At 38.4% G+C, this 12,121-nt stretch overlaps 1 protein-coding gene across 1 annotated transcript in view; it reads left to right on the forward strand.

Annotated features, from left to right (window-relative positions):
• Positions 1-302: 302 nt before the first annotated feature.
• The window catches only part of CDON (cell adhesion associated, oncogene regulated), a gene marked incomplete at its 3' end in the record, with an annotated part of 56,960 nt that continues 45,141 nt past the window's right edge, over positions 303-12,121 (forward strand). The window contains exons 1-6 of the mRNA XM_082845682.1: positions 303-393; positions 2,169-2,441; positions 3,728-3,874; positions 4,769-4,912; positions 5,546-5,833; positions 8,134-8,403. Of these exons, the coding sequence (XP_082701808.1) occupies positions 318-393; positions 2,169-2,441; positions 3,728-3,874; positions 4,769-4,912; positions 5,546-5,833; positions 8,134-8,403 (1,198 nt within the window). The 5' untranslated portion in view covers positions 303-317. The remainder of the gene's footprint in view (positions 394-2,168; positions 2,442-3,727; positions 3,875-4,768; positions 4,913-5,545; positions 5,834-8,133; positions 8,404-12,121) is intronic.

The following is a 12,121-nucleotide window of genomic DNA, read 5'->3' on the forward strand; positions in this document are numbered from 1 at the left end:
GGTTCTGTGTAAAATAAGTGTCTTAGTATCTTGGAAGAATGAGCAGAATTTCTAACTTTAATTTAACGTCTAGAGATTAGCTTGTGAATTGGGAAGATGTGGATCATTGAATGCCTTGTATTTGACGCACTCTATGTGGAGCTTTCAAAATAGAGGGCAGCCACTGTGTTCATAACTCGGGCTGGCTATTCAGATAAAAAATTCCAACTGTTTTTGTACTTTAGAATTTCTTCCTTTTTTTTTTGATGTCTTTTAGTAAGCCAAGGCCTGGATTTTGCCCTGGAAGTCTGTCCTGCCCGCTTCTGCAATCTGGCGCTATGCATCCAGTTGCTGGACCCTTACAGACACTGCTGTATGTTACTCTCCCGATTCTATGCTCTTCCGTGAGTCCAGGTAAGAGGAGAAGAATGGTAGTTTGGGCCTGAAGCTTTTCCTCATCTTAATCCTATGAAGAACTTCGACTTTAATGCTTCGACGATAGTGATGGTTTCCAAAGACGTTTCTAAGATTTGTTTGACCAGTGGAATGATTTTAAAACTGATTCATTAAGCAATTTAAGGATCTCTTAGGAGTGCTTCTGGGCACTCGCAGGCCTTCCCATCATTGTCCGTATAATTTATTCCTTTTGTTGTCTTGAAAATAAATATTTTCCGGACATGCTTTTTTTCAGTGAGGATATGTTACAAATCTCTGAATTTGGAAATTATGATAGGAATCAAATGCTGACTACACACCACCAAAGAGGAATTTTAGAATCCGTATGTAAGAGTACTCAACTTGGAGTGAGAGAACTTGGTTCAAATCCCAGGTCTCTCATGATCTTGCCTAATTTATTATCTAACTCTGGGTTACTAAAAAGCTTAAATGTGTTTATTAGTAAATGTATATGTAAGCCTGAGGCTAATTCATGGCCCATATGCATTTCTTTTTATTTTAGATATGTGTGAAGATTTATATAGGAGTATATACAAATACGGTGATGTTTATTTATTAAGTAACGTTTGTTTATTATCTTTGTTAAAAATACTGTATAACTATACTCGACTTAGTAAGGGAAAATTGATTTAGTGGTTTTTGTTTGTTTGTTTGTTTGTTTTTTGCGGTACGCGGGCCTCTCGCTGCTGTGGCCTCTCCCGTCGCGGAGCACAGGCTCCAGACGCGCAGGCTCAGCGGCCATGGCTCACGGGCCCAGCCGCTCCGCGGCATCTGGGATCTTGCCGGACCGGGGCACGAACACCGTGTCTCTCGCATCGGCAGGTGGACTCTCAACCACTGCGCCACCAGGGAAGCCCGATTTAGTGGTTTTATTTCTGGGGTTTTTTTTTTTTTGGCTAAATAGCAACCTCAGATTCAGTCAAGGCATTTCCTTTAATCTTTATTTCTGGTAAAATATCCTATAAAAGTAGATTCAGCAATTTATTATTTTTTTCTTTTAACTATTTTATTACACCAGATTATTAGTATCCCTGTCCCCCGCCCTCATTTTTGGGTGGAGAGGGATCTGTTTTGATACTTGAGCGCAAGAACCCCTCTCCCCCAAGTTACTGGAGGAATAGACATAACAAATGAAACTATTCCAAACACCGAATAAAAATATTACGATTGATACCCCGTTTATCCTCATATCCCCAAAAGGATAGACTTTGTATTTCGGTGTGGCCTCCTGACTTTCTACTTCTGCATTCTTAAAAGTTGAACATTACTTATATTAAAGGGAAGTAGTCAAATTATTTTGAGAAAATAATTTGCTCTTAAAGTCAAACCCTGTTGGTAATATGGAAGAGAATTCTTTTTATTTTGAAAGTCATCTTCTCTTTTTCAGATTCTTAATTTGCATTTTTAAAAAGCTACTTCATTAGAAGAGCAGTTTACCATTTCTCATTTATAGAATTAGTATTTTGTTTTATTTATATCATAAGGATTCTCATCTGTGCTGCCCCAACTGTTAAGTTCTCCATTGGTATGTTGCCTTCTTTCTTCCAAAATATAAGAATGTGCCTAGAACTCTTACAAGCTCTAAGGACCATAACGTATAAAGTAAGGGATTGCCTTTCGTTTTGTAGATTCAGATGAAGTATATTAAACTTGCTCTTCTTTCTCTCTCCCCTTGTCTCCTCTTCTCTCCCACTCCCCCCACCCCTTTGCACACGGGGACTGTTCCCTTGTAGACTTGGCACCTTATTTTATTTCTGAGCCATTGTCTGCCGTCCAGAAACTTGGTGGACCTGTAGTACTGCATTGTTCTGCTAAACCTGTGACTGCTCGTATCTCATGGTTGCATAATGGAAAAAGATTGGACAGAAATGTGGAACAGATTAAGGTTCACCAGGGGACGTTGACTATCCTTTCTCTTAACCCCTCCCTTTCGGGTTATTACCAGTGCATTGCCAACAATAGCATTGGCGCCATTGTGAGTGGTCCTGCAACCATATCTACTGCAGGTGAGTCTGATTTTGTCCCTGTTATAGATGCTTCTTTCCTGAAATTACTGTTAATACTTGCATTTTTTTGAGTACTTGGAGGAGCGTGGGCTTTGGAGTAAGACACGTATGCGTTCTCATCCCAGCCTTGACACTTGCTGTGTGTTTAACCTGGGGGACAATACTTGAGCCTTGCTTAGTGTCTTCCTCTGTATCAAGGGATCTGGACATTATTTTGTGCAGCGTTAGGACAATTTTCTAACGTGAATCTGAATTTCTTTGTGAGTATTTAAAAGTCCTTATAATAACAACAAAAAAAGCTGTTGTCCGCTTTGACAGTTATTTCATGCCATCCTTTATCTTTTTTGCACATCTAATTGTTTTATTTGCCTTGATTACAGAGTGATTTTCATTTATTTAATTGAAACCAGGCTAAAGAAGTGGGGTAGAAAAATAACTGTAAGAAAAGGAATGTTGAGTATTGAACTTATGGAAAAATCTGGTATGTGTGGTTTTCTTAGTAAGTTTGAGCCATCTGCCTTTCAAACGGTGATGGCTTCCAGTAATGGAAAACGTCTTTGTGAGGGCACCCCTATTTACAGAACAAATCTGGATTCCCCAGGAGTAGTGAGTTTGTCATAACTGAGAAGAGTAAATGTTTTGGTAGAGCTGTGACCCGTGGACAGCTCCAAGCCACACACCGGAGGGCTGAATTCCTAGGGGCAGGCTGCAGAGTGCTTTCGGCACCGGCAATAATAAAGAGCCCTTCCATGCAGCCTCCAGCTGGAGTCAACTTAAACCGAGAGAAATTGAGACCTAGTTAGGATAGTCAGGTAATTCAAACGATACACTGCTTTTTTTTTTTTTTTTTTTTTTTGATATCCTAGGTTCATTCTTGGAAACCCTTTTATTGCCATGTGAGTAGCTACTAACAGAATAAGGATGCATAGGGAAAGTGAGTTTTGATGAGAGACTGGATTAAGAAGGATTTATCTTGGCAGAATGGGAACAATTAGGCTTTATAGTTCTCCCTAAGGTTTCAAGAACAGTTTGCTTGCCTTGTAGTCTCCTGGAAGCATTGTCTTCTGGAAAAGAGTGCCATGACTAAGCCCCAGCTCTCAACCGTGCACCCCTACCCCAACTGCTTTCTAAGATAAAAAGATCCTGCTACTTTGGGAACTGGGATTAGCTGCCACAAATGGCCATGGTGCAGATGTTGTTTCTAGCTTTACAATTTCCTTTGGGAAAGAGAGTTCAAATTTACATTTATTGATTGATCTATCTACTTATTTACTTATTTCTTTTAGTTCTTGGTGATTTTGGTTCATCAACAAAGCATGTTATTACAGCAGAAGAAAAAAGTACTGGTTTCATTGGCTGCAAGGTACCAGATAGTAACCCCAAAGCTGAGGTGCGCTATAAAATCCGGGGAAAGTGGCTGAAACATTCCACAGGTGAGACCTCTTACGACAAGCCAGTGGCACCCAGAGAACAAATGGGATTAACCAACTACCGTTAAGCTCTGTGTGCTAGGGGCTGTAGACACAGAAACACATAAGATATATTGTGTCTACTGTTGGGAGTCAAGTGGAGTAGTTTAGACACATGGTTACAGTATGAAATAGAACATAGTATAGAAGACAGTACAGAAATGATTACAACCCCACACCCCCAAGGCTCACTCCTTCAACGCATTCAGGAATCTACTGAGATATCACTTCCTTTGAGAAGATCGCCCTCATGGCACTATCTGAAATGATGTGCTGTGTCGCTCTGTCCACTTTATTCAGCTTCATTTTCCGTAGCCCTGTGTCATACGTATGACTGTCTACTTGTTTGTCATTTGTCCCTTTCTCTGCCGCCTTGTTCCTGCATCGGAGCACTGGCAGCATGAGCGCAGGGCTTGCTTTATCTGCTCGCTTCATTGTTGTATCACTTGTGCACAGGCCATTGTTGGCAGAAAATAGGGTCTCAGTACATATTGTTGAGAAGAAATGAATGAAGACGTGAATGACTACTGGGTGGTCAGTGCTGCAGGCAGGGGTTTGCCCAAAGTGGCAGCTGCGGTCGTTGTATCTTTGTCTAAATATGTTTTTTGTGCTGTGGTGTTCTCAGGGAGTGATCTGTTGCCTTGGGGCTCTGATGGGTTTGATTCTGTTACTGTAGTGCTGTTGACTTTTTTTGTTCTGCTTTGACTTTCCTTTTCCTTCATTTAATGGATTTTCCCCGATTGCTTATTTGCTGCTCATGTCACGTCTACATTTAAAGCATAACTATCAAACTTTGTTGGTCTTAACTTGTGTCCTTCATAAAGAGAGAGGCCTAACTGCATTCCCTTCCTTCCTCAGAGAATTACTTAATCCTTCCATCAGGGAATCTTCAGATTTTGAATGTATCCTTAGAGGACAAGGGATCATATAAATGTGCAGCTTTTAATCCTGTCACACATGAATTAAAAGTTGAACCCATTGGCCAAAAGCTCCTTGTGAGTCGTAAGTATTTGGGGGAATCGTGGTCACTGGGAAGAGTCCTCAGAAGCATTTCTCATAAAAAGTTGGGAAGTGGGAGTTCCTTTTTCTTTCAGATCCTGTTTGTTTATCATGAGAAAGTCTTTACATGCATAAGTGCATTATAGCATAGTACTGTATATGTTTTAAAAATATAATGACTTCTTAGAAGAGAATTTTGGTCAAGATGACAGGATAGAATTCATGTGGAGAACTTTGCCCTTTGCTCAAATAAAAAGAAATTAGTGAGCAAATATCACTTTGTATCAGTGGTAATCAAATTGGTGGCTAACTGTGAATTACAAAAAAATATTTATCTGTTCTCTTTGAGATACGATAAGTTGTAATATCACCAATAGTCAAAGCATAGTTAAGTAACAGTCCACATACTTGTTGAGAAATTCAACATTTCCAAACTGCTAATTCAGGAGTAGCTCTAAAGGATCATGAAGTCTTTTAAATTTAATTCTCAACTGAAAATGATTTAGTTACCAAACAGGACCTCATAGTGTAAAGAAGAATAAATGGGAAGATGGGGAGGCTCACAGCTTTGCTAAGGAAGAGAGTGGAAGTGAATACATAAGAATAATGATTTTTTATTTTCCCTTCTTTCTCCAGGCCCTTCTTCAGATGACTTTCACATTCTTCACCCCGCCCTTTCACAAGCATTAGCTGTTCTCTCTCGTAGCCCTGTGACCCTGGAGTGTGTGGTAAGTGGGATCCCAGCTTCTCATGTGCACTGGCGGAAGGACGGTCAGGACGCTGTGCCGGGAAGCAAGTGGAGAAGGTTGTATTCGCATCTTGCCACGGACAGCATTGATCCGGCGGACTCTGGCAACTACTCCTGTGTGGTGGGAAACAAGTCTGGAGACACCAAACACGTGACTTACGTGGTGAATGTACTTGGTAAGATGTTACTTGTTAAGTGTTTTTTCAAGTCAGGCTATTTTTCTGGTCTAACTGATGTTTGAGTGGAAGATCTATTTGTGAACCATAAATGGAATAGAGACTACCTAGAAATAGCTACCCCAGTACCAAAATGAGCTTCATTTCTCTAAAGAACTGCTGAGTTGGGCAGTGTTTCTGGGTGGCACAGAGCGTTTCACCTGGGATGTTCTTGGGAACCTCACCCCCAACCTGGTTACACAATACAGTAAGTCCCCTACATACGAGCCTTCAAGTTGCAAACTTTCAAAGATGCAAACGTGCGTTCGCATGTCTAATCACGTAAGTTAGTTCACGTGTCTGGTGTACATTGTCACGTGTGTGCATCCTCTACAAGTGGCTGTGCTTTTGTGTACTGTACAGTACTATATAGAGTACAGTAGTACAGTATCTTTATTTCAAGCCCAGGATGTCCTGAAGCAAGTGCAAAAGCAGCGGTGGCGTAGCTGGTTCTATACTATATAGCCGATTGTTAGTAGGGTTCCTAAGCTAACTGTGTTGGACTTATGAGGAAATTGAACTTACGAACGCACTCTCGGAATGGAACTGGTTCATGTGTAGGGGACTTATTTACAGAGCTGGTTCTTCCTTCTCGATGACGTGGAGGAAAGAGACTGGAATTCAACAGGATGCAAGATTCTGGGCTGTATCAGTGTGTAGTGTCCAGTAATCGTAACTAAGACAGAGTACTGACTAGAAAATGTCATCTCAAAAAGAAATCATTTCATTTTATTTTCCCTTTTGGAATGCTTTCACTATAGCTGGCTCATAAAATTTTTTGTTATTTTCACCCATATTTCTATATATACTATTTATCTCAAAGCTATTCCTTTCTTCCAGCTACCTATCTCACTGTCATGTGTAGCAGCAAAAATGTTTTCCTTTATCAAAACAGATTTTCATGAAAACTGGGAAAAAAAAGTTTTCATAGTAAATATAGTTTTTGTAAAGCTTCTACACCTGTTTATGTGCAACAGTGGCCTGACATAGGTTACGCTGGAATTAATACAAGTGTATGGCAAGTGGGCTTTAAAATTTAATGCTAATTAGGACTAGATTAATATGCATAGTCGTTTAATTTGGGCATATGTTACAAATGCGGATACATGATGTACTCTGTCCAGGTAATAAGTGACTTGATGCAGAAAGAAAAAGACAAATACCGTATGCTAACACATATATATGGAATTTAAGAAAAAAAAATGTTATGAAGAACCTAGGGGTAAGACAGGAGTAAAGACACAGACCTACTGGAGAACGGACTTGAGGACATGGGGAGGGGGAAGGGTGAGCTGTGACAGGGCGAGAGAGAGTCATGGACATATATACACTAACAAACATAAGGTAGATAGCTAGTGGGAAGCAGCCGCATGGCACAGGGATATCGGCTCGGTGCTTTGTGACCGCCTGGAGGGGTGGGATAGGGAGGGTGGGAGGGAGGGAGATGCAAGAGGGAAGAGATATGGGAACATATGTATATGTATAACTGATTCACTTTGTTTTAAAGCAGAAACTAACACACCATTGTAAAGCAATTATACCCCAATAAAGATGTTAAAAAAAAAAAAAAGTGACTTGATGGATACTAAAGGAAAATTTTTGCCCAGAATACATGTAACCTCAAAGCAGAATTGAGCATAAAAAGAATTTAACTTCCAAAAAGCATTCTTCTGTTTTGGCTTTTGCGTAGTGTGAAATCCAGGGAAATGATTACTTTACTTCAAACAGATCACCTGGAACAAACGCTCAGAGAAGCCAAAGATTAGAAACTCTGCATGTATGTATGTGTGTGTGCATTTGTTGGGTTGGCGGAGGGTGGTTAAGTGGGAGGAGAGATCTATAAAAAGAGGCTATAATGTTTTAGTAACATATGGTTTATCCTATTGGAGGAAAGTAAATACATTTCTAATTTTTTCTTGATGACCATGGTGGATGGGAGAATGTGAGGAAATAATACAATTCGGTTTCAACTAGTTATTGAGGAGAGTTTGTATGACTCATGTGATAATTTAAAAAGTACATCTTGAGGGCTAGACTTTAATTTATGTTTATTTTATTTTTTATTAATTTTTTTACTGGAGTATAATTGATTTACAATGTTGTGTTAGCTTCTGGTGTACAGCAAAGTGAATCAGTTATACATATACATATATCCATTCTTTTTTAGATTCTATTCCCATATAGGTCATTATAGAGTATTGAGTAGAGTTCCCTGTGCTATACAGTAGGTTCTCATTGGTTCTTATTTGTTTTATTTTTAGAACATGCTTCCATTTCTAAAGGACTGCAGGATCAGACAGTGTCTCTGGGTGCCACGGTGCAATTCACGTGTGAAGTTCATGGGAACCCAACCCCCAACCGTACCTGGTTTCACAACGCACGGCCCATTCGTCGTTCCCCACGACATCTAACTGTGGGAAATGGATTGAAAATCAGGGGTGTTACCATGGAAGATTCTGGGCTGTATCAGTGTGTAGCAGATAATGGGATTGGATTTACGCAGTCTACTGGGAGACTGGAAATTGAAAACGGTAGGCTTTTAGGTCATGTAATCATAGGAGATTTTACTTTACAGATGGGGTTTTGTTCTGGTTAAAAATTAAATCATTTTTACAAAAAAGGAAATAATCCTATCACCATAACAGAGCAGTGTTCATTTTCCATGTTCCTTTCTAGTTGCAGGTAGGCATTTCCATGAAGAAGCAACCTTATTTAATCACGCTCATTTAAAAATTTTTTTTATAATATTTTTTCAACAGATACTGCATAGTTTTGAAAAGGCATAATTTTGAAAAGCACATGGTAAAAGTCTCACTCATGTTCCCCAGCCAGCCAGATTTCTCTTTAGAACTAACTAGTTTTATCATTTTCTTGGATATCCTTGTATGCATGTATATAATCAATTACATATAACATGTGAGCTTGTGTGCATTTAATAACAATGTCTGTTTTTTTTTTTTGAACGTAAATGGTGGTAGCATTCATATAAATTACCTTGAAGTTTTCCTTAAAAATTTTTCCTTGAATTTTACCTTAAAAATTACCTTGAACTTTTCACTTCACACATATCTTGGACATCTTCTCATATGGTACATTAAAGAGTATTTTCATTTCTTTTTAAAAATGGCTACTTAGTCTTCCGTTGTATAGTTGTGATGATTTGACTAGTACCTCATTGATGGCTGTTTCTAATCCTTCACTATTACAAGAAGTCTACAATGGATGTCCTTCTACATAGATTATTTTGCACATGTGTGAATATCTCTAACATAAATTCCTAGAAATGAACTTGCTGAATAAAAGCATGTATGTCTTGGTAATTTTGATAGATATCACTGCTCTCCAAAATAGTTACTAGTTTACACTCCCACTAGCAATGTTTCCACATATCCTCACGAGGGTGTGGTGGTGTCAAAATTTCTGTTTAGTCTTTACCAATCTGATAGGTTTTTAAAAAAGTACCTTTTGGGTTTCCCTGGTGGTGCAGTGGTTGAGAGTCCGCCCGCCAATGCAGGGGACACGGGTTTGTGCCCCAGTCTGGGAAGATCCCACATGCCGCGGAGCGGCTGGGCCCGTGAGCCATAGCCACTGAGCCTGTGCTCCGCAACGGGAGAGGCCACAGCAGTGAGAGGCCCGTGTACTGCAAAAAAAAAAAAAAAAAAGTACCTTTTGATCTATATATTTTTTATTATTATGAATGAAGTTGGGCATCTCATCATGTGTTTATGAGCCATTTGAATTTGCTTTCCTGTGTATTGCCTGTTCATTGTCTTTTGCCCATTTTAAATTAGGTTGTTGGTCTTTTTTCTTATTTATAGGAGTTCTTTGTATATTAGGGAAATTAATCTTTTGTCTGAGAGTTATAAATATTTCAAATTTCAAAGAATCAGGATGATAGAGACCAATTCTCTGAACTTGGTGCAATTAATTTAGATGTTAATAACAAAAAATAATTTTTAAATGGCATGTATTTGGAAACTTAGAATTATATTTCTCAATAGCTGGGTCAAAAATCATAATGGAAATTTAAAATTCTTTCAATGATAATGAGTGTCAAATTGTGTGGGATATAGGAAAAAGGAACATAGAATTTATAGCCTTAAATGCTTATAAAAGAAAGCTAGTAAAACTGAAAATTAGTGAAATACGTAAAATAAGAGAATAGATTTAAAGAAAACAGAAGAAAGGAGATAATAAAGATATGGGCAGAAATCAATTAAATAGAAAATGAAGATAAAATAGGATCAGTAAAGATAAAGTTTAACTAAGGAGTTATTCCAGTAATCAATCAGAAAATTTAAAGTATTATTTATCCTATTTAATGAATAAAGGAGAAAAACAATATGATTATCTCCATAGAAGCAAAAGAACATCTGACATAATTCAGTATCTATGATAGACACTTTTAGGAAAACAGAAATAGAAGGAACTTTCTTAACTTGATAGAGTATCTAACAAAAACTCACAGGAAGCATTACTTTTAATGGTGAAATGTTTAAGCATTCCCTTTAAAATCTCTTTTAGTTGCATCATAGTGGAGATTCGCATCAGTACAGAATGACAAGGAAAAGAAATGAAAGATGTAAGAGTAAGAGAGAAAGAAAACTCAGTCGTTATTCATTCACAGCTGCTATGGTTGTCAATATAGAGAATCCTCAATAGTTTGTTGGCAAATTGTTAGAAATAATAAAAGCTTTTAGCAAGGTGGCTGGATAAAGACCAATAAACAAGAATGTTGCCTTTCTATGTACGAGTGTATTAGCCAGGTTTCTCTAGAGAAACAAAACACAAGAGGATCTATAATATACACATAGGAGGAGATTTATTATAGAAACGGGCTCACACAGTTATGGAGGACAAGTCTGCCATCTACATACTGGAGAAGGAGGGAAGCCAATGATGCAATTGAGCTGTGGGAGGAGGAGTGATGGTATAAGTCTCAACCTAAGTCCAAAAGCCAGAGGTCTAGGAGCACTGATGTCCAGTGTCCTAGGGCAGAAGAAAGATGGCTCAGCTAAGAGAGAGAATTCGCGCTTCCTCTGCATTTTTGTTCTACTGAGGCCCTCAACGGATTGCATGGTGCCCACCCACATTGAGAGGGCCATCTGCTATACTCGGTTTACCAATTCAGATGCTAATTTCTTCTGGAAACACGCTCACAAACACAGCTAGTTATCTGGGCATCCCTTAGCCCAGTCAAGTTGACACAGAAAATTAACCATTACAATTAGCAACAGACAGAAAAAGTAATTTAAAAGACACTCTAAAAGAAGAAGAACAAGAAAGTGGGGACCTTGCTTTACCAGATATTAGAATATACACAAAAATCTATAGTAATTAAGACAGTGTTGTATTATTGGTGCAGGAACAGACAAATAGACTCTTGGAACAAGACAGAGACCACCAACAAGGATTTGCACTAAGGATTTGACTTAGGTGGCATTGCAGATCACCAAGGGGAGGATATCCATTTCAAGAGTTGATGTAGGATAATTGGTTATCAAAATGGAGAAGAAATTAAATCTCTAACTCACATTGTACACAAAGACACATTTCCAGTGGATTAAAGACCTATATATGAAAGGCAAAATGGCAAAGTTTTTGAAGAAAATACAGAAGAATATCTATATGATCTGGGTAAAACTTTTCAACAAGACATTTTAGGCTAATTTTTAAGAAAAGATTGGTATGACTACATTAAAATTAAAGCATCCTTATTTTTTAAAGATACCATTAAAAATGAAAAGCAAAGCAATAAACTGAGAGAAGATACTAGTAACATCTGTAACTAGCAAAAGAGCAGTACCTAGTACTTACAAAGAATTCAGAACCATTACAAAAAGGATAAAGGATCCGATAGAAAAATGGACAAAATGCACTTGACAGAGGAGGAAAAATGAGTGGCAGATAAATACGTGAAAAGATAGTCAACCTCATTAGTACTGAGGGAAATGCAGGTTACGACCCATGAAAGCATTTTACACTTCTTAGATTAGTAAAAATTCAGAAATCTGATCATTGTTGATAGACTTCGTCAAACACAGGAAGTAGGACTGGAAAAGGAGAAAGGTGCTGGAGAAAATGTCATTTGTAATCGATATTCCATTGTGAGATCACTTAAAAATACCGCCCCCCCCAAAAAAATACCTGAGGCCAGAAGGAGAGAGTCGGTGCCACTTGTTTAGAAACAAAAATTTGTTCGTGTATTTGGTCAGAAATATGTTTGTCAACCGTAATTCAGAACAGGTT

The sequence above is a fragment of the Leucopleurus acutus genome (assembly GCF_964270905.1).
Source record: "Leucopleurus acutus genome assembly, chromosome: 8".
NCBI classification, from domain to species: Eukaryota; Metazoa; Chordata; class Mammalia; order Artiodactyla; family Delphinidae; genus Leucopleurus; species Leucopleurus acutus.